The sequence below is a fragment of the Malaclemys terrapin genome, chromosome 14 (genome assembly GCF_027887155.1).
Source record: "Malaclemys terrapin pileata isolate rMalTer1 chromosome 14, rMalTer1.hap1, whole genome shotgun sequence".
Lineage (NCBI taxonomy): Eukaryota > Metazoa > Chordata > Testudines > Emydidae > Malaclemys > Malaclemys terrapin.
This window is the reverse complement of record NC_071518.1, coordinates 41,040,392-41,067,544: the sequence shown is the minus strand read 5'-3', so window position 1 is coordinate 41,067,544 and position 27,153 is coordinate 41,040,392. Positions and strand designations below refer to the sequence as shown.

Below are 27,153 nucleotides of genomic sequence, written 5' to 3'. Positions count from 1 at the left end.
CTATTAATTTCATTTGGTGACCCCAGTCTTGTGTTATGAAAAGTAGTAAACAACACTTCCTTATCTACTTTCTATACACCAGTCATGAATTTATAACCCTCTATTATATCCCCCTTTAGTCGTCTCTTTTCCAAGCTGAAAAGTCCCAGTCTTATTAATCTCTCCTCATATGGAAGCTATTCCATACCCCTAATCATTTTTGCTGCCCTTTTCTGAACCTTTTCTAATATATCTTTTTTGAGATGGGGTAATACTGCACGCAGTATTCAAGATGTGGGCATACCATGGATTTATATAGAGGCAATATGATATTTTCTGTTTATTATCTATCTCTTTCTTAATGATTCCCAACATTCTGTTCGCTTTTTTGACTAAAGTGGGCTACAGCCCACTTCAAGCTTATGCTCAAATAAATTTGTTAGTCTCTAAGGTGCCACAAGTACTCCTGTTCTTTTTGCGGATACAGACTAACACGGCTGCTACTCTGAAACCAGTTTCGTGAGATCATTTTGTAGCTCTTCGTAGTCTGCCTGGTCCCAGTATCTTGAGCAGTTTTGTATAATCTGCAAATTTTGCCACCTTGCTGTTTACCCCTTTTTCCAGATCATTTATGAATATGTTGAATAGGCCTGGTCCCAGTACAGACCCCTGAGGGACACCACTATTTACCTCTCTCCATTTTGAAAACTGACCATTTATTCCTACCCTTTGTTTCCTATCTTTTAACCAGTTACCAATCCACAAGAGGACCTTCTCTCTGATCCCATGAGAGCTCTCTTTCTTTAAGAGCCTTTGGTGAGGGACCTCGTAAAGGCTTTCTGAAAATCTAAGTATAGTATATCCACTGGATCCCCCTTGTCCACATGCTTGTTGACCCCCTCAAAGAATTCTAATAGATTGGTGAGGCATGATTTCCCTTTACAAAAACCATGTTGACTTTCCCCCAACAAATTATGTTAGGGTATGTCTACACTACGAAATTAGTTCGAATTTATAGAAGCCGGTTTGATAGAAATCGGTTGTATACAGCCGATTGTGTGTGTCCCCACATAAAATGCTCTAAGTGCTCTAGTCGGCGGACCGCATCCACAGTACCGAGGCTAGCGTCGACTTCCGGAGCATTGCACTATGGGTAGCTATCCCACAGTTCCCGCAGTCTCTGCCGCCCATTGGAATTCTGGGTTGAGATCCCAATGCCCGGATGATGCAAAACAGTGTCGCGGGAGGTTCTGGGTACATGTCGTCAGGCCCCTCCCCCTCCATCACAGCAACGGCAGACAATAGATTCGTGCCTTTTTACCTGGGTTACCTGTGCAGACAACATACCACGGCAAGCATGGAGCCCGCTCAGCTCACAGTCACCATATGTCATCTGGGTGCCGGCAGACGTGGGACTGCATTGCTACACAGCAGCAGCAGCTAACTGCCTTTTGGCGGTAGATGGTGTATTACGACTGGTAACTGTCCTATTACAAGTTGGATCATCGCACATTAGCAGAGTCTTCCCTGAGCAGCAGATCGTGCAATAGGCCTGAAGGCCATCGTAGTACACTAACTGCCAAGCGCCCAGTATTTGCTGCTAAGCACCCAGAAGATGCCGAGGGCTATCAGTCATGCTGCACCATCGTCTTAAGATGTAAAAAATAGATTTGTTCTGTATTCATTTGCTTCCCCCTCCCTCCGTCAAATCAACGGCCTGCTAAACCCAGGGTTTTCAGTTTAATCTTGGGGGGGACCATTCTGTGTGACAGTTGTTTGTGTTTCTCCCTGATGCACAGCCACCTTTCTTGATTTTAATTCCCTGTACCTGTACGTCATGTCGTCACTCGGCCCGCCCTCCCTCCCTCCTTCCCCTGGTCCGTCAGATACTAGTTTCGCGCCTTTTTTCAGACCAGGCGCCATAGCTAGCACTGGAATCATGGAGCCCGCTCAGATCACCGCGGCAATTATGAGCACTATGAACACCACGCGCATTGTCCTGGAGTATATGCAGAGCCAGGACATGCCAAGGCGAAACCCGGACCAGCCGAGGAGGCGATTGCAGCGCGGCGAAGAGAGTGATGAGGAAATTGACATGGACATAGACCTCTCACAAGGCACAGGCCCCAGCAATGTGGAAATCATGGTGTCAGTGGGGCAGGTTCATGGCGTGGAACACCGATTCTGGGCCTGGGAAACAAGCACAGACTGGTGGGACCGCATCGTGCTGCAGGTGTGGGACGATTCCCAGTGGCTGCGAAACTTTCGCATGCATAAATGCACTTTCATGGAACTTTGTGACTTGCTTTCCCCTGCCCTGAAACGCCAGAATACCAGGATGAGAGCAGCCCTCACAGTTGAGAAGCGAGTGGCGATAGCCCTGTGGAAGCTTGCAACGCCAGACAGCTACCGGTCAGTCGGGAATCAATTTGGAGTGGGCAAATCTACGGTGGGGGCTGCTGTGATCCAAGTTGCCAGGGCAATGAAAGATCTGGTGATATCAAGGGTAGTGACTCTGGGCAACGTGCAGGCAATAGTGGATGGTTTTGCTGAAATGGGATTCCCAAACTGTGGTGGGGCCATAGACAGAACCTATATCCCTATCTTGGCACCAGAGCACCAAGCCACCGAGTACATAAACCGCAAGTGGTACCTTTTCAATGCTGCTGCAAGCCCTGGTGGATCACAAGGGACGTTTCACCAACATCAACGTGGGATGGCCGGGAAAGGTACATGATGCTCGCGTCTTCAGGCACTCTGGTCTGTTTCGAAAGCTGGAGGAAGGGACTTTCTTCCCAGACCAGAAAGTAACCGTTGGGGATGTTGAAATGCCTACCGTGATCCTTGGGGACCCAGCCTACCCCTTAATGCCATGGCTCATGAAGCTGTACACAGGCAGCCTGGACAGTAGTCAGGACCTGTTCAACTACAGGCTGAGCAAGTGCCGAATGGTGGTGGAATGTGCATTTGGACGTTTAAAAGCGCGCTGGCGCAGCTTACTGACTCACTCAGACCTCAGCGAAAAGAATATCCCCATTGTTATTGCTGCTTGCTGTGCGCTCCACAATATCTGTGAGAGTAAGGAGGAGACATTTATGGCGGGGTGGGAGGTTGAGGCAACTCGCCTGGCAGCTGATCACGCGCAGCCAGACACCAGGGCGGTTAGAGGAGCACAGCAGGGCGCATCAGAGAAGCTTTGAAAATGAGTTTTGTGACTGGCCAGGCTACTGTGTGAAACTTCTGTTTGTTTCTCCTTGATGAACCCTCCAACCTCTCCCCCCCCCCCGACCCGGTTCACTCTACTTCCCTGTAAACCAGCCACCCCACCCTCCCCTCCCCACTTCGAGCACCACTTGCAGAGGCAATAAAGTCATTGTTTTTTCACATTCATGCATTCTTTATTAATTCCTCACACAAGTAGGGGGATAATTGCCAAGGTAGCCTGGGATGGGTGGGGGAGGAGGGATGGAAAAGGACACACTGCATTTTAAAACTTTAACTCTTATTGAAGGCCAGCCTTCTGATGCTTGGGCGATCATCTGGGGTGGAGTGACTGGGTGGCCGGAGGCCCCCCCCCACCGTGTTCTTGGGCGTCTGGGTGAGGAGGCTATGGAACTTGGGGAGGAGGGCTGTTGGTTAAACAGGGGCTGTAGCGGCGGTCTCTGCTCCTGCTGCCTTTCCTGCAGCTCAACCATACGCTGGAGCATATCAGTTTGATGCTCCAGCAGACGGAGCATTGACTCTTGCCGTCTGTCTGCAAGCTGACGCCACCTATCATCTTCAGCCCGCAACTTGCTCTTTTCATCCCACCATTCAGCCCGCCACCTCTCCTCTCGTTCATATTGTGCTTTTCTCATGTCTGACATTGACTGCCTCCACGCATTCTGCTGTGCTCTATCAGTGTGGGAGGACATCTGGAGCTCTGTGAACATATCGTCCCGCGTCCTCCGTTTTCTCTTTCTAATGTTCACTAGCCTCTGCGAAGGAGAAACATTTGCAGCTGGTGGAGGAGAAGGGAGAGGTGGTTAAAAAAGACACATTTTAGAGAACAATGGGTACACCCTTTCATTACAAGGTCGCATTTTTCCTCTGCCTGCCGGTTTGGTATGAGAGATCACTCACGCAGTGCCAGGCAACACATTTTGGCTTGCAGGCAGCCATGGTAAGCCACAGTCTTTTGGCTTTTTTAACCTTCATAACATGCGGGAATGGTTTCAAACAGCAGCGCATTTCCCATATCAAGGATGAATTGGGTTGGCCATTTAAAATGGGTTTTCAATGTAAAAGGAGGGGCTGCGGTTTCCGGGTTAACATGCAGCACAAACCCAAGTAAACCCCCCCCCCCCACACACACACACACCCGATTCTCTGGGATGATCACTTCACCCCTCCCTCCACCGCGTGGTTAACAGCGGGGAACATTTCTGTTCAGAAGAGCAGGAACGGGCACCTCTGAATGTCCCCTTAATAAAATCACCCCATTTCAACCAGGTGACCGTGAATGATATCACTCTCCTGAGGATAACAAAGAGAGATAAGGAATGGATGTTGTCTGCATGCCAGCAAACACCGGGACCATACGCTGCCATGCTTTGTTATGCAATGATTCCAGACTACGTGCTACTGGCCTGGCGTGGTAAAGTGTCCTACCATGGCGAACGGGATAAGGCAGCCCTCCCCAGAAACCTTTTGCAAAGGCTTTGGGAGTACATGAAGGAGAGCTTTCTGGAGATGTCCCTGGAGGATTTCCGCTCCATCCCCATACACGTTAACAGACTTTTCCAGTAGCTGTACTGGCCGCGATTGCCAGGGCAAATTAATCATTAATCATTAAACACGCTTGCTTTTAAACCGTGTGTAATATTTACAAAGGTACACTCACCAGAGGTCCCCTGTGTGCCCTCAGGGTCTTGGGTGAGTTCGGGGATTACTGGTTCCAGGTCCAGGGTGACAAACATATCCTGGCTGTTGGGGAAACTGGTTTCTCCGCTTCCTTGCTGCTGTGAGCTACCTACAGTACCTCCATCCTCATCTTCCTCGTTCCCCGAACCCTCTTCCCTGTGTGTTTCTCCATTGACGGAGTCATAGCACACGGTTGGGGTAGTGGTGGCTGCACCCCCTAGAATGGCATGCAGCTCCGTGTAGAAGCAGCAAGTTTGCGGCTCTGCCCCGGACCTTCCATTTGCTTCTCTGGCTTTGTGGTAGGCTTGCTGTAGCTCCTTAATTTTCACGCGGCACTGCTGTGTGTCCCTGTTATGGCCCCAGTCCTTCATGGCCTTGGAGACCTTTTCTAATACTTTGCCATTTCTTTTACTGCTACGGAGTTCAGCTAGCACTGATTCATCTCCCCATATGGTGAGCAGATCCCGTACCTCCCGTTCGGCCCATGCTGGAGCTCTTTTGCGATCCTGGGACTCAATCACGGTTACCTGTGCTGATGAGCTCTGCGTGGTTACCTGTGCTTTCCACGCTGGGCAAACAGGAAATGAAATTCAAACGTTCGCGGGTCTTTTCCTGTCTACCTGGTCAGTGCATCTGAGTTGAGAGTGCTGTCCAGAGTGGTCACAATGAAGCACTGTGGGTTAGCTCCCGGCGGCTAATAACGTCGAATTCCGTCCACACTACCCCAATTCCGACCCACAAAGGCCGATTTTATCGCTAATCCCCTCGTCGAAGGTGGTGTAAAGAAACCGGTTTAAAGGGCCCTTTAAGTCGAAAGAAAGGGCTTCGTTGTGTGAACGTGTCCAGGCTTAATTCGATTTAACGCTACTAAAGTCAACCTAAACCCGTAGTGTAGACCAGACCTTAATGTCTGTGTCTGACAATTTTGTTCTTTACTGTAGTTTCAACCAGTTTGCCCGGTACTGATGTCAGGCTTACTGGCCTGTAATTGCTGGGATCACCTCTGGAGCCCTTTTTAAAAATTGGCATCACATTAGCTATCCTCCAGTCATCTGGTAGCGCAGCTGATTTAAATGATAGGTTGCAGACTAGAGTTAATAGTTCTTCAATTTCACATTTGAGTTCCTTCAGAACTCTTGGGTGAATATCATCTAGTCCTGGAGACTTATTACTGTTTAGGTTATCAATTTGTTCCAAAATCTCCTCTAATGACACCTCAATCTGGGAGTTCCTCAGATTTGTCACCTAAAAAGAATGGCTCAGGTTTGGGAATCTCTCTCACATCCTCAGCCATGAAGACTGACGCAAAGAATTCATTTAGTTTCTCCACAATAGCCTTATGGTCCTTGAGTGCTCCTTTAGCATCTTGATCGTCCAGTGGCTCCACTGGTTGTTTAACAGGCTTCCTGTTTCTGATGTACTTAAAAATGTTTTTGCTATTACTTTGAGTCTTTGGCTAGCAGTACATCAGATTCTTTTTTGGCCTTTCTGATTATATTTTTACACTTCGTTTGCCAGTGTTTATGCTCCTTTTTATTTTCCTCACTAGGATTTAACTTCCACTTTTTAAAGGATGCCTTTTTGCCTCTCACTGCTTCTTTTACTTGGTTGTTTAGCCACAGTCGCACTTTTTTGGTTCTCTTACTATGTTTTTTAATTTGGGGATACATTTAAGTTGAGCCTCTATTACGGTGTCTTTAACAAGTTTCCATGCAGCTTGCAGGGATTTCACTTTTGGTGCTGTACCTTTTAATTTCTGTTTAACTTCCTCAGTTTTGTGTAGTTCCTTTTTCTGAAATTAAATGCTACAAGTGTTGGGCTGCTGTGGTGTTTCCCCAGCCACAGGGTTGTTTAAATTTAATTATATTATGGTCACTGTTACCAAGCGGTCCAGCTATAATGACTTCTTGGACCAGATCTTGTGCTCCACTTAGGTCTAAATCTAGAATTGCCTCTCATCTGGTGGGTTCCAGGACTAGCTGCTCCAAGAAGCAGTCGTTTAAAGGTGTCAAGAAACTTTCTCTGCATCCCGTCCTGAGGTGACATGTACCCAGTCAATATGGGGATAGTTGAAATCCCCTGTTATTGAGTTTTTTTTATTTTTATAGCCTCTCTAATCTCCATGAGCATTTCACAGTCACTATCACCATCCTGGCCAGGTGGTCGGTAATATATCCCTACTGCTATATTCTTCTTATTAGAGCATGGAATTACTATCCATAGAGATTCTATGGAACAATTTGGTTCATTTAAAATGTTTATTACTTTTGATTCTAGGCTCTTTCACATATAGTGCCATTCCCGCCCCAAAACGACCTGTTCTGTCCTTCTGATATATTTTGTACCCTGGTATTACTGTGGCCCATTGATTATCCTCATTCCACCAAGTTTCTGTAATGCCTATTATATCAATATCCTCATTTAATTCAAGGGACTCTAGTTTCACTCATCCTATTATTTAGACTTCTAGCATTTGTATATAAGCACTTTTAAAACTTGTCACTTTTTAGCTGTTTGCCATTACATGATGTAATTGGATGGGCCTCTTTCATTTGACATACTTGTGTGCTACCATTGCTTCATTGCTGTTGGTACTCCAGCTAACTAAGGTGTATCTACACGTGCTTCAATCACACCGCCTGAATGCAGTGTACCCTAATCTATTTGCCCTAGGTCTCTGGCAGAGAAGGAACTTGACTCTGGGTGGCTGGAATCCCAGGCTAGCACATTAGCCTCTGGACCAGCCTTCCTCTCCTCTGCTCTTCTCCAGCCCTGCTCTGGAAGGACGATTGATCAGTATGATGCTGGACAATTGAAGGCATGAGGCACAAAGGGAAATAAGGGGAAAGATCAGATGAGGAGCTTAGGGGATGCCTCCGTGAAACCCAGTCTGATGGAGTTTGGAGGAGATGAGCCATTGTTAAGCCATTCCCCGCTTCCTCCTCTCTTTTTTGGGCCATTTCCTGAAGGTCCTACTTAGACAAAACTCCCATTAATATCAGTGAGAGAGTTGCCTATGGACTGATTGAGGATTCTGGAATTTCATTCCGGTATTCTCTCAGTCTTGTATCCCCTCCCATCCCTTTTGCTTTTCTAAAACAGCAATTGCCTTTTGTTCCAACCCTATGGAGTTTATTGTCTTAACTGTGAGTAATAAGCTTTCCTATGGCCCCTGTCAGTTCCCTGAGGATGATCTCACTCCCATATTTTAAGTGTTTCACTTCTTGTTATTCATTTTTTTTTTCCTCTGGTAAAAGTCTTAGTGGTTTTGTGCTTCTCCTTAGCAGAAGCTCCCAGTCATATTATCTTCCAGCATGGCATCCCAGAGGGCTTCCACTTTAGGATGAACGATATTGTTATTATCTAGGCTCTGTGGTCCAATGAAGTTGCCTTAAGCTGTTCTATAAACCTGGGCATAATTTAATAAGTGACTATAGATTTTCCATCTCGGGGGCTTTACTCTTCTCATGAGTTGCTATTAACTGCAGTATTTATCACGAGGCTTCTCGTTAGAAGGCAGTATAGCTAGCAGTGTGGGTATAACCAAAAGGGATGGCCAAAATGTTCTGGCCTAGGCCCAGATCCTCAAAGGCCTCCTCACTTCCATGGAAATCAATGAATGAAATCAGTGGAACCAAGAGGAGTTGAGACCCTAGCTGAGTACATGGGGAGGGGAAGGATTCACAGTCATTTCTGGGCCCTCTGGATTGCAGTTCAGAAATGTTCACACTTCTTGTTCTCCTCTCATGAGAGTTCATATGAGTGAAATGTTGAGATTAGAAATGTTCATCAGAAGCACATTTCAGGCAGGGGCATCATTTGCTATGGATTAAGAGGTGCAGTTCCCCCCCCCACCCCCGACCTTGGTTTGCCCCACTGTCCCCAATTTTTTGTCTATATGCTCCACTTCTCCCTCGCCCCAACTTTTTGTGGGATATCATTTAATCACATATAATGTTCTATATGCTGACACAACTTTGCCCCCTGCCAAAATTTTTCTGATTTCAAGCCTGTAGCAAGATTCAGTTAGTTAAGGGAATAAAAGATCATTTTATGGCAAAATGAAGCTTGTTTCAGGTGGAAATGTAAGTGACTTGCAAAGGACACATCAGCCAATGAGGAAACGGAAACAGCACCATGCAACTTTGGGAACGAGGCACAAAGCTCGACTACCAAATGCCAAGCATTGACTAGCTGATGAAGGGTCATAGTTTCAAAAGTACCTAAGTGATTTAGGAGATGAAATCTCATTTTCAAAAGTGACTTAGGCACTTAGGAGCCTAAATTTCATTAAGCGTCTATGGGACCTAGGCTCCCGGGGCCAGATTGTCAAAGTTATTTAGGCACCTAAGGAATAAATCCCTCTGGGTGTCGATCTGCATCTTTTTGAAATTTAGCACTAAATTCCGTTTTCAAGAGTGACGCAGGCACCTAAGATTACAAATACAGTCAAATACAGACACTCCCCAACTTACGCAAGCATTCCGTTCTGGAACGCCTTGTGTAACTCGAATTTTGCGTAAGTTGGAAACGTATACCTGACCGTTACTCAAAAAAAAGAAAGAAAAAAAAAAAAACCACCTCCTATTTCTAGCTTACGGAACTTTTTCCGTAAATGCGGATTTGCATCAGTCGGGTTTGCGTAACCCGGAGGGCGTCTGTCAGGGATTTGTGGATATTAACCTAGAAGGACCAAAGCTTACTCTCAAAGTCACTTCGTATTGCCGCTGTTATGTTTGCTCCTCACTTATGCCAGTCAGCAGCACATGTAGTTGTAAAGCTGTCACTGGAAGCACTTGATTTGTTTTCCCTTGTGCTCTGAGGCCTTTTCTAACATTAGGTCCCCCCCCCCCCCCAGGGAATTCCCCATCATCACTCGGGCAGATATAGCACAGTGGTGGTTTGCTGTAGTGTAAACAAGGCTCTGGGGGATGCTGCTCTTTTTCAACTGTCTCCACGTGCTCTGAGCAGAGCTAGGTGATGTGGTTGGAAGGCCATTGGTGCCAGTGCTTTGTCTACACTAGAGTTCAGATCATTGCTACTACCCGGGGACCTGTACCTGTGACAGCTACAATGGGCATTTCAGGGATAAAAGTCTAGTGTAGATGCAGTCAGAAAGACCTGTCAGAAAGAAATTCTCACTCTTTCAAAGGCCACTGGCTTCCAGATAGAAGAAAGTTACAGCAAGTGGATGTTGCTAATTGGAGCTATTTATAAATAGACTGCGTTGCAATGCCACTAAGATCCTTAGACGTGCTTAGCCTTGCCAGGTAGAGAGTTAGCTGTGATGCACATGTGTGACTTGGGTGAGTGACTGGTTTTAAGGCTCTGGATCTAGTGTTCATTGGGATGCAATGCTCTAGCTAGAAGGTGACCCCTCTGTAATGAGACACACACCTCTTTCTTCCACAGGTATAGTTTCCTTGCACAGAAAATGTACTGCCTCTCATTTTTCAGCATAGCCTTTTTTTTGGTGAGGCAAGAGAATCAAATCTTTAACCTGCCCTCTTTCTCTCTTTTTCCCAACACCTCACTGCTCCGCAATAGAATCATAGAATATCAGGGTTGGAAGGGACCTCAGGAGGTCATCTAGTCCAACCCCCTGCTCAGAGCAGGACCAACACCAACTAAATCATCCCAGCCAGGGCTTTGTCAAGCCTGACCTTAAAAACCTCTAAGGAAGGAGATTCCACCACCTCCCTAGGTAACCCATTCCAGTGCTTCACCACCCTCCTAGTGAAAAAGTTTTTCCTAATATCCAACCTAGATCTCCCCCACTTCAACTTGAGACCATTACTCCTTGTATCAGTACATCAGTATCTTTCCCCCTTAGTTCTTTGCTCCAATGAAATGCAAAGACACCAACATCGGCCTGTCACGGGGTGCAGCCTCACCACAGTGGCACCTCCTGCTGGTTGGTTTGGGAATTAGCTCTTTCAACAAGTTTCAGAGTAACAGCCGTGTTAGTCTGTATCCGCAAAAAGAAGAACAGGAGTACTTGTGGCACCTTAGAGACTAACAAATTTATTAGAGCATAAGCTTTCGTGGACTACAGCCCACTTCTTCGGATGCATATAGAATGGAACATATAATGAGGAGATATATATACACACATACAGAGAGCATAAACAGGTGGGAGTTGTCTTACCAACTCTGAGAGGCCAATTAATTAAGAGAAAAAAAACTTTTGAAGTGATAATCAAGCTAGCCGAGTACAGACAGTGTGATAAGAAGTGTGAGAATACTTACAAGGGGAGATAGAGTCAATGTTTGTAATGGCTCAGCCATTCCCAGTCCTTATTCAAACCGGAGTTGATTGTGTCTAGTTTGCATATCAATTCTAGCTCTGCAGTCTCTCTTTGGAGTCTGTTTTTGAAGTTTTTCTGTTGTAATATAGCCACCCGCAGGTCTGTCACTGAATGACCAGACAGGTTAAAGTGTTCTCCCACTGGTTTTTGAGTATTATGATTCCTGATGTCAGATTTGTGTCCATTAATTCTTTTGCGGAGAGACTGTCCGGTTTGGCCAATGTACATGGCAGAGGGGCATTGCTGGCACATGATGGCATATAACACATTGGTAGATGTGTAGGTGAACGAGCCCCTGATGGTATGGCTGATGTGATTAGGTCCTATGATGATGTCACTTGAATAGATATGTGGACAGAGTTGGCATCGGGGTTTGTTACAAGGATAGGTTCCTGGGTTAGTGGTTTTGTTCAGTGATGTGTGGTTGCTGGTGAGTATTTGCTTTAGGTTGGGGGGTTGTCTGTAAGCGAGGACAGGTCTGTCTCCCAAGATCTGTGAGAGTACAACAGTACGCCTTCGCTAGTGGTGTCTCGCTCACCGTTACTCTCGTGGTCTCCACTGTCCTCACAGTCAGACCCGCGTCACTCCCAGACCACGGCGTCTGCTTCTGGACACTGCCCTCCGGCTGCGCCCGCTCCGCTGGCTCTCCCCACTTCCAGGGAGCAGCAGCTTCTGGATCTATCACTCACCTCAGTGGCTCCCTGCAGTCCTCAGTCTAGCCCCTTCTTCCAAGGGCAAACTGCAGTCTGGCTTAGCCACTCTCATCACTGGCAAGTGGGGGGGAAAGAGGGGAGGCCAGGCCCCGACCCAGGGACCCTCTAGCCGCAGCCACTTACTCCTCCAACTCTCCTCTACTACGTACTTCCCTGGGCCACTTCCCCATCACCTTCTCTGCCCCTTTGTGTAAGGGCCCCAGTCTGGCAGTTGTCAACCCAGAGCTCTCCCATCCTCTGTTGACCCTGCCCTAGGGTGACCAGATGTCCCGATTTTATAGGGACAGGCCCAATATTTGGGGTTTTTCCTATATAGGCTCCTATTACCTCCCACCCCCTGTCCCAGTTTTTCACACTTGCTATCTGGTCGCTCTGCCCTGCTCTATCTTAGGTGCTTCTGTAAGAGCCAGTTCTCCCTTTGCCCTCTAGGGAGAGACTGAGCTCCTCTCTGCCCTGCAGCCTTCTTATAGGGCCCAGCCTGGCCATGATTGGCTGCTTTTAAGTCACCACTTGATTGGCTCCCAATAGGCCCTTCCAGGATTGGCTGTGGCGCTGCGCAGCCTCGCTGGCTTGCTTTAACTCCTTCCATCCCAGAATGGAGCAGCTGCCCCAATACACGGCCACACAGTATCTGCATGGAAAGTGGCCTCTCTGTGAGGTGCAGCATGACCTGCCCTCCTCTTTACAGCCTGAAATACTCAATGTTGTCCATTAGGTACTCGTACTCAGCAGCTGGGAGCAGTGACAGTTGAGCAGTTTCATGCATAGGGTATGTCTGCACTGCAATCCGGACAGTATTCATAGGCACACCTGAGCGAGCATTGATCAAAGTTGCTCAGTGAAATTAGTAATGTTGCCATGGTAGCATGGGCTAGCTGTCCGAGTACGTACCCGGGTCCCAGGTGGGATTGTACTCGAGTAGCTAGCCCAGGCTGGCACAGCTACACTACTGTTTGTAGCCAGCTAGCTCAGTCAAGGCTAGCTGTGATCTGCCTACGTATGCAGCAATCATGCCTCCTGATTGCCAGGCAGATGTACCCATAGCGACATCAGCACCCGTCCTGGGACCTCACCCTGCCAAGTTCGGGAGCGGTTGCATGGAGCTCTGGGAATTTCAAATCAATATTTCCCCCCTCGGGTGCAGGCATTTTCACAGCATACTCATGTTTAAACCTAATTTCATTTTCAAGGTTCAGCCCTGGAGGACGTAAGTCCATCATTGAACCCGAACCAACAAATGAGCAGAAAACTCAGCAGGAGCCCCAGGCAGCCTCAGAACAAACTGACAGCAACATCTCTGTGAGGTTTGTACAGAAGTCGTCAGCCTCAAGCGTCAGATTCTGACAGAGCTTTCTGTAGGGGACCCGTTCCACCACAACCGTCCCGTCTGTGAGCTGTCAGGGCCGTCCAAGAGGATCTGGCGGTCACAGATGGCCTTTCCCAGCAACCCAGTGGGACTTGTGCGTTTCCCAGTTTGATTTCCCACTAGTGCGGGCTGCAGGAGATAAACATCTATTGGACACTTGGTAAAGCTCTGGTGACTTATTCCTTTTCTCTCCGTATGTTTCCCCAGAAACTCCAGAGAGATGGATGTGGAGAAACATGCCAATGGGACGAGTGAAGAGGAGACCCAACGCAAAGAGCCGCTGGACAGAAATGATTCCTCAGAAATAAAGGTATCAATTCCTCTAGCCCTATTGCCTGGATCCCATGAAGTCCAAGTCATTCACCTGCTTCACCTGCTCACTCCAGCAGAATCAGACTAGTCACCTTCCCTACCTTTAAACCTTCCAAATTGCCTGCTGACTTGGTAGGTCATACATCTAGGGTGGGATTTTCAAACACTCACTGCATCGCTCTAACTCTGCTCTTCACAGCGTCTCAGTAGTAAAACTCCCATTAACTTTAACGGGAGCTAAATTAGGCCGACACTAAGCACTTTGAAAAATCACACCTGTCTTCTCCACTGACCTAATTCTCACCCAGCACCAGGCTAGGCCTGTGTTTACATACTAACTTCAAAAGCAGTTACTGACTCTCTCCCTAATTTACACAAGTAGCTTCTAACGTCCTAGTCTTTTCTAATGCAATCTACACTGAGGACTGACCTACAAACACCCCACACGGGCTCAAACCCAGCTAGAACTGCCTACTGATGTAGTTGCTACCTTCTTCCTGTATCTCTTAAGCCCTGGGGGATGGTGACAAGGAAAGTCAACAGGTACTTGTGTGAAATGATGCTTTGGAGAGAAAGGCACAAAGTCTGTCATTTGCTAAATTCTTATGCATGGCTTTGAAAATTCTCTTCAGTTCTCTGACCTTTAGCTGTTAGCCTTGCTTCTTTAGACATTGATGTTAATGTTTATCAGAATTGCCTCCTAGTTCTGCATCCCACTGAAGAGAATATGTTAATGGAACATTAAGATGAAAGGAAGGCAGTATTTCCTAAGGGATAGAGCACAGGACTCAAGAGACCTGGGTTCTATTCCCAGCTGTGCCACTGGCCTGCTGGGTGACCTTAGGCAAGTCATTTCCCCTCTTGTGCCTCAGTTTCCCCACCTGTAAAATGGGGGTAGTGCTACTGGCTTCCTTTGTTTTGAGGTTGACTGATGAAAAATAGTGGAGAAGAGCTGGATAGTATCATTATGACGTTGTGAAGCATACAGAATTCAAGAGGTGGCAAAGTTAAGTTTGCAGTACGTTCTAGTTAAGGGTCACCAGGTGGTCACTGTTAAGAATTTAACTATCATAATGGAATATTCACTCTGGAAATTTTCTCTTGACTGGGAAAAATAGTGCTCAGTGACCATAAATACATTGTGAGCCGCGTTTTCAAATGCAGGCCTGTAGTGTATTCAACATTGTCTGCTTGGTTGCTGTGGTGGTGTAACGCCGACAGACCCCTGTCATCGGCGGGCAGGATTGAACTGGGGACCTCTGGAGGTTAGTGCATGAGCTAAAAGCCAACGGGCTCTTAGCTAAGGCTGTAGAGCAGACACATTTTATCTCTCTCTAAGAGCCACTAGATAGGACAGACCACCACACCCAGGAGGTGTGTGGGTTACAGTTGCACAGGTGAACCAGGTAAATGCATATATTAGTAGCTAAGTATGGCCCTAACTACGCCTCTTGCTTCATTTGCACATCAGTTGTGTGCCCACACTTTTCTGAACCTGGGTCTGGGCCTTTGGCTTTTGACGAGATGTACCTCTGTATGTGTAATACAATAATGTATGCAGCAGGCGTGCTATGTTCAGAGACTGACCCAGCCAGGAGCAAAATGGCTGCAGTGTTCGTTGTGAAAAGGAAGGGGTGGGCTCAAGATTGGGAGAGGCAGTTTGCTTGCCCTAGCTCAGTGGCTCTCAATCTTTCCAGACAATTGTACCCTTTCCAGGAGTCTGATTTGTCTTGTGCACCCCAAGTTTCACCCCACTTAAAAACTACTTGCTCACAAAATCAGGCATAAAAATACAAAAAGTGTCACAGCACACTATTACTAACAAATTGCTGACTTTCTCATTTTGACCATACATTAGGGTTCCTTCCCCACTCTGAACTTTGGGGTACAGATGTGGGGACCCACATGAAAGACCCTCTAAGCTTATTTTACCAGCTTAGGTTAAAAACTTTCCCAAGGCACAAATTCCACCTTGCCTTGAACAGTATGCTGCCACCACCAAGTGATTTAGACAAAGAATCAGGGGAAAGGACCACTTGGAGTCCTATTCCCCAAGCCCTGCACCCCCCTTTCCTCGGGAAGGCTTGAGAATAATATCCTCACCACTTGGTACAGGTGAACACAGACCCAAACCCTTGGATTTTTAGGAACAATGAAAAATCAATTGGGTTCTTAAAAGAAGAATTTTAATTAAAGAAAAGGTAAAAGAATCACCTCGGTAAAATCAGGATGGAAAGTACTTTACAGAATAACAAAAGACTCAAACACACAGAAAATTTCCCCTCTAGGCAAAACTTCAAAGTTACAAAAACAGGGATAAACCTCCCTCTTAGCACTGGGAAAAATTACAAGCTAAAACAAAAGGTAATCTAATGCATTTTTTGCTATTACTTACTATTTTTGCAAGACTAGATGCTTAGTTTAGATATGGCTTAGGGAGATGTATTTTCCCTGCCCTGTTTCCTTGTTGACTCCAGGAGACACAGACAAAAAACCTTCCCCCAGATTTGAAAGTATCTTCTCCCCTTATTGGTCCTTTTGGTCAGGTGCCACCCAGGTTATCTGAGCTTCTTAACCCTTTACAGGTAAAAGAGGAATTAACCCTTTACAGGGTAAAGAGGGATTTTATGCTACCCTTAGCTGTATGTTTATGACACCATATAATTATAAAATAAATCAATTGGAATATAAATATTGTCGTGTATTCAGCATTGCCTGCTTCGTTGGTGTGGTTGCACAGGTGACCCATACAGTTCAGTGTATAGTATATAGAGCAGTATAAACAAGTCATTGTATGACATTTTAGTTTGTACTGACTTTACTAGTGCTTTTTATGTAGCCTGTTGTAAAACTAGGCAAATATCTAGATGAGTTGATGTACCCCCTGGAAGAGCTCTGGGTACACGTTCACCCAGTTGAGAACCACTGACTTAACTTGTGCTGCTTGTTTCCTAGATGCTAATGGTGGGTGCCAATGGGGTGGAAGGCATTTCTCTGACTCAGAGCCCGGCGGAGCTCAAGGAATCACTGTGGTTTGTGGAGTCGGAAGACCTTCTTGCAACAGGGGTGGAAGAAGTAAGTAGGAGATTCACTGGATTTAAGACTGTTCTCTCACTCCCTTGTCTCTTGCCTCACTTCTAAGGATCATTCCCAGGCACACCCCTGTAGCAGCCCCACACAATGTCCTATACCACACGCTGTACGATGCTGCCATCATTGCAACATGTGTTAACTGGTTCTAAGTCTCATGGACCTTAAAGTCTATGTATCTTTTAGAACCTTTCTTCTGAAGAGCAGTAACACCTTTCTGAGGGAAAACTCCCATTGACTTCACTTTCACTGATTTCAATAAAAGCTTTGCCTGGATAGAGTGTAAAGACTTCAATACTCATCCCTTCACTAATTAATTGGTTAATAATAACAATTCTGGCAGTGGTTTGCCTTCGCACACAGCCCAGGAACAAAATCAGGCGTGTTGGGAGTAAGCCGAACTGAGTCCCTGTGTCTTGCATTGGGCTCTGCTGACTCTTACTTTGTCTGAAGGCCCTTCAAGGGCTGGGAATTCCAAAGAAGAGGAACCTCACCTGAGAGGACCTCCTGCCACCCAAGACCACACTAATGCTGTCTTCGTGACCATGGAGACTACGTATCCCCTATGCCCCTTCAGTTTAGATCAGGGGGGTTGTAAGCCGGAGATTAGAAACATTCCATTTGTGCCTGCCTCCACTGGAGGAGCCAGTATCGTCTGTGCCTTGCTCCAAACAACTGCTGTGCAGAGGAGAATGCCAGGGCATTTGACAGGATGAAGCTCTTTTGAAGTTGCTATCCATTGATTTCTGCACTTTGAAATGTTTAACTGTGTCATGTCTGCCTTGCTCCGCCCTCTCCCCCCCATCCTCCCTCCACCAGGTGTTTGACATCTTGCCCCTCTATGGAATGCTGCAACCCAGCGAGAGTCAGCAGGTCTCATTCACCTTTTATGGCCACGCCGACATCACTGCCCAGGCCAAGGCGCTGTGCAAAGTCGAGGGAGGCCCTACCTATGAGATCATGCTGAGCGGAGAGGCTTCACTCATCAGTTACGCCTTTGACATAAAGGAGATTGACTATGGGCTGCAGGTAAAACACAGGAGAGGCCTGAGTTTCAGAGCCACCAATTTCCATTCAACTGGCCGGATGTGCCATCATCTCGTGCTGTCATATGTTCCCTTCTGACAGGGTGCCCCTGTCTCTGGATACCATTATACGGCCCCTCACAGCCCCTCTCTCGCTGTCAGCAGAACCTCCTCTGCATGATATACACCTGAATCCAGGGCCGGATTAATTTTTTGTGGGCCCGGTGCCAAACATATTTGTGGGCCCCCCGGGGAATGAAGAGGACAGGGGCAAGAGCACAGCAGGCAGGGTGGATGTGATTTAAATCATGATTTAAATCACTAGTTAGGAAGACTCGATTTAATCATGGGTTTCTACATAAAAGTCCGTTCTTGGTTGTTATAACCTTAAAACGTATTCTTCACAAATCAGAGATAGATTTAGGTTTCATTTTTAGAAGGTACACACTATATATTTTTAAACCGTGATTTATTTTGAAAACTTTTCCAATGAGTTCTATAGCTATATCAGAAAATGAATGATTGTTTGGTTATTTCATTTACCAAAGATAATTGAAGCAGATATTTATGAAGTCATTGGGAGGTGAACTATCTCCAATTCAACAGGTTAATCATTAATATTTGGAGGATTTTCTTGCCATGCTGTATTAGGCGGAGAACATCACCAGACAGACATTTAAATTGTTTTATTTAACTAAAACAACAATGTTAAGTATTCTGGACTTCTTCCCTTCAACAGCAAACATAATATTTTAACAACAAAAAAATGTCCCTCACTTCTCACATTTATCTCCAGACTTTTCCTTGTCCAGATCTATTCTGCCCCCAACAATCTTTTATTCATTGAACTTTTTGAAACTTTTCACTTTTAAAGAGAGGTAAGGGGTTGACCCTGTGTACACAAATTTGCAGAGGAACAATAGAGTTGAGGTCTGTTATTTCTCACCTCTATACATTATTTATTTATTAAAAACATTTTTGCGGTTAATAAGCAGGTTACCTCTGGAGACACAAATCCACAGTTTGAGAACTGCAAAACTAGGCATCTCTGATGGTATCTTTTAGACTGAGCACTGAGTCCCATTGGGTAGATAGAAAAATTAACCTGTGTCCCCCTTTACATCTCTGATGCCACAGAGCCTTGCCTGTGTCCCCATTTCCTATTCCCTTCCCATTCCCTATTTCCTATTCTCATTTCCCATTCCCCCGTCCTCCTCCTTAGCAGGCCCAAATATATCTGCAATGCATGCCCACAGTCCCATCCCTTACAACTTAGGGTCATGTTCCATTTTGGGTCTGGGATCTTCGTCTCACCTCTTTTGTATCCCATGGGAGGGGTAAGGAGTGAGGTTGTGCTGCTGTCAAGGACAGGCATTTCTTTGGCCTTTTAGTGTTTTATTTCTTTATTATTATTTGGTATTTATTTAGTGTTTCTCCCCTTGTGAGTGCTGGTGATGCAAGCTCTCCCCCTTATAGCAGTGGGGGATGAGTAAAGGTGGGGGTGCAGTGTTAAGGCCCCCCTGACCCTCAGTGCCTGCACACTTCAGGGGACAGCAGCTGCTGGAAGGGGCATTTCCCTCACTAGTGTTAAGCTGCCCGATGCTCCCAGGACTTGGAGGGACAGGTGGCTGCTACTCTAACCCAGGCTGGATCTGGGAGGAAGGACACAGATGCTGCTGTGCAAGGTCCCTCGCCCCCATTAGGAGTTGGAGCTAGGAGGGGACACCAGGGGCAAGGAGTGAGGAAGTGGGAGGAGGGAGCTGAGGGGAGGAGGGGGCCCCGGGCCGGGCAGGAGGACGGGGAGGAAGATCTGGGAGGCAGCCTGTAAAAATATTGCTTCCTTCCCGAGAAGCAGACTCACCCTGCCCAGTGTCCGGGCTGCGTGGCTGCTGCTCCCTCCCCCCACAAACAGCTGATCCGGAGCAGGGTGAGAGAGTGGGCTGGTCTACACTGGGGGTGGGGGATCGATCCAAGATACGCAACTTCAGCTACGCAAATAGCGTAGCTGAAGTCGAAGTACCTTGGATCGAATTACCTGGGGTCCACACGGCGCGGGATCGACGGCTGCGGCTCCCCCGTCAACTGCGCTACCGCCGCTCGCTCTGGTGGAGTTCCGGAGTCGACGGTGAGCGCGTTGGGGGATCGATATATCGCGTCTTAACGAGACACGATGTATGGATCCCGGATAAATCGATCGCTACCCGCCGACACGGCGGGTAGTGAAGCCGTACCCAGTGAGAGGAGGGGCGAGTGCACAACATGCCGGGGGAGGGGGAGCTTGGCTGCCGGTTGCCGTGCAACAGCAGGACCGAGCCCCAAGCACAGCAGCACCAAGCTTCCGGGAGAAGAGAGGCTGGGCGGGGCCCTTTGGAGCGTGGGCCCGGCGCAGTGCCCCACTGGCGCCACTGTAAATCCGGTATTGCCGGTACCCCAACAGCCTCTCTTGTGGGCAGCATACCCTCTTCAGCCCTGCAGCTTTTTGGTATCTACTGTTCTTGGGCTTAGTAGAAGGGAAGCAGTGGAAGTAAGATTGCTGTTGCTTGTAGGAAAAATGATTCTATCGATTAACTCCAGCCGCACTGGTAAAGGTCAATCAGATTCATGCCATGATCAGTCCTGTGCAAGGTATTCCTCTGCTGGTAACGTAGGAAGCAGCACGAATGTACTATGGTGTCAGGGGATTTTAATGAACCTGCACGTTAATGAAGGAAGAATAAACCTTTGAAGGATCTGTGTTAGTTTTCAGATTCATCCTGCCCATGGAGGGAGCTGTTCTTTAGAAAACATGGCAGCCCCAATGACAGCGAGATATGGGAAATCTGAGGTTTTCTGTTACTTAGAGACCAGCCTCCTTGACCCTGTAGAGAAAGAGACAGAGGAGGGGGAGTTGGGAGACACATGACATGCCTTCAGAGTCTGTAGGAGAGCACTTAGTAATTAGTGACATTTGGTTTGATCTTTGCCTCTACTTCTGCAAATGCCTGAAAACAAATTAAAGGCAGTGGGGCGGTTTCATCCATGTATTAAAGCACCACAGATGAATTGAGCTCCTTTCCTTTAACCATTCAGTTTTCTGTGTTGCCTTTTCACCATTAATAGTGTATTTAACTACAACCCACTAATTGTAGACCAAATGGTGTGAGACTCAGACATCAGAATCAATACTCAGAGAACCACTGTTTCACTTAAACCAACTACAAAGGACCAAAGAGATTATTATCGAATCTCTTTAGATGTTAATGCGCCTATTGTATTCCTTTTCCTACCACTGCAGGTTCCAAAAATACTTGGGCATAGGAGCATTTTCCTGTATACATCCTCCAGGTTCATCCAAGCAGTGTTGGGCAGAATCCAGTGTTCTGGATGCTTTCCCTGAGGATGAATGATACATTCATTCGTTATTAAAATAATCATGTCAACTAACATCACATACGTTGGATTATGCTATCACTGGAATGAGACAAATCTGCCCCGATCTATCTCCTTTGACCTCAGGGGAGTTACCCCGGGGATCGGTTTGATCCAGGGAGTCCGAAATACAGCACTATCTTCCAAAATAAATTGTTTGAAGTGTTGTAGCCGTGTTGGTCTCAGGTTATGAGAGAGATAAAGGTGGGTGAATCAATCTTTTATTGGATTAACTGCTGGTGGTGGACGGGACAAGCTTTCGACAGCAGTTGGTCCAATAACAGATATCATCTCACCTATCTTTGCTTTCCCAGAAGAGGCACATTTGGAAAATGGCAGCAAGGAACAGGAGATGTCAGTGCTTTGCGGAGCTGAGGGGGATCTCCCAGGTATCTCTGTGCTCATTCACAGCTTCTCCTGATTACCAGATAGGAGTTGCCAGGCTGGATTAGACCCAGGGCCGCCCAGGCCAGTGTCCTGTCTCTGACATTGGCTCAGAGGCCTCGGAGGAAGGTGCAGGACCCTGAAGCAGGTAGTTATGGGACAAACATCCCCCAGGAAATACCCCCATCAATTAGAGGCTGATTTACGCCCTGAAGCCAGGGGGATTTACATCCCCTCCAAAACTCCTCCTTGGTTCCTGATTGCTTAAATCCTTTCTCTCGTAAATCTGCGTGTTCTTACAGAATATCCAGTCCTGCTGGATTCCTGCCGAGCTCGTGACCACAGCGCCACGTTTGGAAGACTGTTTCCTGTCTCTTGCTTTCCTTGAATGTCCCCTTGTCTGCGTGTTATGAGTATGTGGGAAGCGAATCTGAAAAGAAGCCTTGGTATTGACTCTCCTGTTCCGCTCGTTTCCCCTCAGCTATTTGACCAAGTCATTGAAGCTGAAATCACGCTATGCAATAGCGGGAAGGTTGGATTTGGGTACATGGTACTGAACATGAGCCAGGCCTCCGCCGACAACCCTCCGCCAGGAGTGCCACTGATCCTGCCTGCCACGGTGAGTATTGTGACAGATGGATGGAGCCCTGAGGGGCTAGAGTTAAAATCCTGGCACTGCCCGCCAGAGGCCCCACCAGTGCTGGTGACTGGGCTGATCACCATTCCTAAGGGAAGCCCCCTCCTTGGCACAGCAAGGGCGATTGTCTAGCTGTGTTGCCAGAGGATGAGGATGTAAATCCAGCAGGGGAGATGATGGAAGGTTATAGCTGCTGGGAGCTAGTGAAGGTCAAATGGACGTGCTCCTTCATAGACTCTGAGCGGCAGGAGGCTCCCCCATCAAACGACCAGCTGCAGGCAGCTCAAGTGCTTTGGCCACGCTCTGAGCCCTGGCGGCTGGGAGCTTTGGGTTTGTGCTGACGATGGAACTGGATTGCACAGATTCTTTTTTCTTCCCAGCAGAACCTGGGTCACATTGCCCAGCCCAGCCCAGCCAACCTCAGAGCCTGGTCTGTAACCCAGGAAGAGATACTCCTTCCCCACCTGCCCAATCACAGACGCCAGCTTATCCACCCACTCCTTCAGCACGAGCGTGCTGGCGTGTCTCTTTCAAGTGCTCAGGAGTATACTTGTACTGGCACGTTTCGTTTAGGAACAGTCCTTGCTGTTTTTATGGGCTCAGAGAAGATCTCAGGAGTGAGGAAAGCCCAGTGTGTGTCTGTTGCTCAGTTTCTCTTTCTCTCACACTCCTGCTTTCTCCCCAGACCTCTGAGTCAACTCCACTCGACACAAACCTGCGTGCCTCTGCACTGGCTTGTGTTCTCTGCTTTGGTGGGCTTTGCATGCAGCTTGTGTTTATTCTCCTTAGCGCAAAGTACTGCCTGAGGTCCTGATGGTCCTTGTGCTGCTGGATGGGCTGGGCTGGGGGCTGGAAGGCTCCCATAACTCTGCAGTCTCTGGGCTCTGGGCAGCAGGATGTTAGGGGGTGATGCCCATAGAACTAGCTTAGCCTTTTCTTTTCCTTAGCAGTAACTAGACTAGACTAGACCCCTGTTCCTCCAGCTCATTACATTAGTATCTGTTGGCAACCAATACAACTATTAACCATTAAAGAATAAGGCTAGAGGGGGGCCAGGAGGAGTTGGAGCCAATCCCTCTCTGCTGTTCACCTGCCCACAAAGCGGGACCGATGCAGCGGGGGAACCAGTCCATGCCATTAAGCAGATTGCTCAGCCCCAAATGGAAGGAGAAGCCCCATCTCACTGCCTCGGTATAGGTCTGGGAAAGCCACAGCCTGCCCCTCATGCTGCAGTGATGTCCCCTCGGCAGTGTGACTAATGTACCTGTTACATCCTTGGGAGTAGCAGTTTGAGGAAGACATCACTGGAGACAGAGAGAGCTGTAAACCTTACAACCAGCCACTTATTGCCACAACAGTGCTTATTGCTCCTTTCAAGTCTCCTCTTTCCCAAGGAGAGGAAGCCAAATGGCTCTAATATTGCCCCATAACTTTCACGAAGCCTGGTATCTTCGCATAGATGAGTCTCTGATGCCCTCTGCTGCAGCCTCTCTGAGACTGTGATCTCTTGCCTGAGGTACAGCAAGCAGGACTGCCCGGGATTCTGGTTGGGGGCTAAGTGCTTTGTAACGGCTGCTGCCCCTCTGCTAACACAGCCGAGGACCTGGTCTGGCTGGCTTTTTACTACGTGCTGCGCTTGTGTTCCCCAGGGATTTCCACTGCGCTGTGCCCACTGAGCATGCTGGCTGATGGCTCTGTTGAACAAAGATACCTTTGTCTGACAGACCCTGCCTGAGTGGGGCTCCAGGTCTGGGGCTACCAGAGCCAGGGAATAGCCACTCTGCATGGAAGGCTGCCAATCAATCCTGCAGAGCATCAGCCGAGAGAACCTGCAGAAGTTTCCTGCTGCTCAGAGCAGCATTGCCCCCTGCTATATACGCTCCCCTGCCCCCTGACCAGGGTTATCCGTGCACGGGGAGCCAAAGAGAGCTGGCGGCTGGTGCTGGGGGCTAGGCAGGGAGGAGCACAGCAGCAAAAAGAGGATCCCCCACATTGGGGAGATCTCCTGGTTTTCTCATAGATGTTGGCCGTAGGTGAGTTCTAAAGGCTACAGCACCTACCAGCCCTGCGGCTGGACAGCTCACCTTCAGAGCCACCTCTGGAAGCCAGTGCCTTCTCTTACCTGCTGTTCTGCAGGACTCTCGAGGTGCTGCCTTGTCAGCGCTAACCACACGATGTCCACTGGCTACTGCCGACCTGTTATGACCGTGACACGTCAGAGCGAGTTAATGTGCTAGAGTGCACACTGGCTCTGCTCAATCGCACTGCTCTGCTGGGTGACCCCGCCCCCCACATCCCCAACAGAGGGACTGGAATTCGCGAGAGAAGAGCCATGGACTTGCCTGTGTTTTGCTATCCCGGCTGATAGAGCCGTCTCCTTTCCAGTCCAGCTTCGTGATCCTGCAGCACAGGGGCCTCTGCAGTTAGAATTACATATATGCCTAGGGTGTCTGCATCCAATATGGCCCTCCGGCTGTGTGTGCTCCAGGGATGGGATCTGTACAAAACACAGTTAGCTTTTCATTTCCGTTTGCTCCTCCCTTTTCCCCACTGGCTCCTGTATTTTGCTGGTAAAAAAATTCCCTTGGTCTCTGAAGTGGACTCTCTTGTATTCCTCCCTTCGCCATCCTTTAGTTTAAGTAAATGTCCATGTAACTTCTAGACACCAGCTGCTGATCTCTCCTTTGGGTTCAGATTTTTGAAGGTACTCTGGGGTTGCTGCGCTCAGCGTTGCAGTTCCTCACTGATGTAGGAGCCTTAGTCTCATTTTCAAAAGCGATTTACCCATGCAGGGGTTAAATCCCATCAACCGTCAATGGGGTTTTGGCTCCTAAGTGCCTAAATTCCTTTTGAAAATGAAATTTGGGCTCCTAATTGAGTTAGCTGTTGCAACACTGAATGCAGCAACACCTGTCTACCTTCACAAATCTAAGCCTTAGCCCATTTCTCCAATAATGCTACTTCCTGGCCCCAAACTACCCTTAGCTGTCTAAAAAGTATGCATCTCTCGGGGCTGCAGTGTGTTATAGGGATGGGGCACTGGCTGGGGATTCAGGAGTTCTGGGGTCTGCTCTTGGCTCTGCCACTGACCTGCTGTGTGACCTTGGCTAGTCACGTCCCCTCTCTGTGCTTCAGTTTCCCCTTCCACACATTGTCTGCCTTGTCTATTTGGACTATAAGCTCTCTGGGGAAGGGACTGTCTCTCATTCTGTGTATATAGCACCTGCTCCATGGGGCTGTGCTCTCAATTGCTTGTATTACTGTTGGCCCTACTGTAATACAAATAATAACAAAGCACACCATGCAGCCCACTGGAGAGATACCAGCATCCCTTCAGGCACATAACACTTTCCTAAGCACTTCAGCCTCTCTCTCAGCATATCCCAGCACATTTCTCTAGAGTTGCCCCGTTTGTGCTCCCTAAGTCCATTGAATGTCCTACCCCAGAGCCGATGTGTCCAGTGATGAGCTGCCAAAATATTAACAACAGGTTCCCTCCTCACCCCACGAGGGGGTCGTGCCCCCCCCCGACTCCTGCGCCATCCAACCCTCCATGTTCCTTGAGGGCCCCCCCGGGACCCCTGCCCCATCCACCCCCCTTCCCTGTCCCCTGACTGCCCCCTGCCGCCCCATCCAACCCCTCCTCGCATTCCTAATGGCCCCCCGGAACCCCTGCACCATCCAACCACCCCTTCTCTCTGTCCCCGACTGCCCCCCACCGCCCCATCCAACCCCTGCTCCTTCCTGACTGCCCTCGTTCAATCCCCCTGTTCCCTGCCCTCTGACCGCCCCGACCCCTATCCACCCCCCCCCACAAACCCCCGAACTCCCTTGCCCTCTTCCAACACCCCCTCCCTGCTCCCTGCACCCTTACTGCGCTGCCTGGAGCCGCTCGGTCGGGTCCGGGTCTGGGTCCGCTCGGCTAGGGCCAGGGCCGATCATCCAGGGCCGGGGCCAGGACCGGCTCTGCTCGGCCAGGACCGGGATCGGCGCCGTGGGGCCTGAGCCGGGCCGGGCCGGAGCTGCTTGACCAGGACCGGCACTGCGGGGCCCGACTTCCTGAGCCGGGCCAGAGCTGCTCGACCGGGACCGGAGCCGGTGCTGTGGGGCCCGAGCCATGCCGTGCTGGAGCCACTCAGCCGGGACCAGTGCCGGTGCCGTGTGGGCCGAGCCGGGCCAGCCGGAGCCGCTCGGCCGGGACCGGGACCGAATCAGCCAGCAGTGCACCCTGAAGGCACCCAGGGCACATCCAGTCCTGCATTAGTACTGGTCTGACGGGGTAGGCCTCACGGTGTATTCTGACACAGAGGCTTGAGCTTATGAGTGCTTTTGGGTGTATGGAAGCTACAACACGTTGCTTGAATCCAGTGAGAGCAACTTCCCTCATTCTGTTTGCTCAGCTCGATGCCCCTCCCTTCCTCACCTCTTGCCCCCACCCCAGCTCTTGGCAGCATCCCCATGTGTTCAGTGAACTCTCTGCCCGGTACCATGTCCTGCCTGTCTCCCTCCTGCTGCAGGGCTACATTGAATCCAAAAAAGAACAAGTGCTGAAGGTCTATTACCTGCCTGGCGTGCCTGAGATCTTCCAACAGACCTTCCAGATACAGGTGGCCCACCTGGAGCCAGAGAGCATCACCTTGAAAGGAGAGGGAACCTTCCCCAGGATCTGCCTGGATCTGCCCAGAAACATCAAAGGTAGGGACACCCTGCCCACCGCTCCCTCTTCTGCTCAGTTCCAGACACTCGCTGAAGGCTCTCTCCAGTACTTCCTTGCCTCGCATTCATAGGGCACCATCCCACGTACTTCCAAAGAACATGTAGGTTCTGAGAACCATAGGACTGGCAAGGACCTCCTGGGCCATGGAGTCCACTCCCTGCTATGGCAGGCAACTCCATCGGAGAAACTTAGCAAGCTCAATCCTAGCACTAGTCAGGTTGTTTGGCCCCACCTAGTCTATTGGCTCAGGGGATTGTTAACGAAATCTTCAACCTGTCAACTGCTGCTATTGGCATGTGGTATTTATTGAGC

General features: G+C 48.6%; 1 protein-coding gene across 1 annotated transcript in view; it reads left to right on the top strand.

Moving 5' to 3' along the window:
• Positions 1-27,153, top strand: part of HYDIN (HYDIN axonemal central pair apparatus protein) — a 376,996-nt gene that overhangs the window by 220,108 nt on the left and 129,735 nt on the right. Inside the window, exons 23-28 of the mRNA XM_054049428.1 lie at positions 13,093-13,206; positions 13,476-13,578; positions 16,536-16,655; positions 17,490-17,699; positions 21,969-22,106; positions 26,642-26,819. Coding sequence (XP_053905403.1) covers positions 13,093-13,206; positions 13,476-13,578; positions 16,536-16,655; positions 17,490-17,699; positions 21,969-22,106; positions 26,642-26,819 — 863 coding nt within the window. The remainder of the gene's footprint in view (positions 1-13,092; positions 13,207-13,475; positions 13,579-16,535; positions 16,656-17,489; positions 17,700-21,968; positions 22,107-26,641; positions 26,820-27,153) is intronic.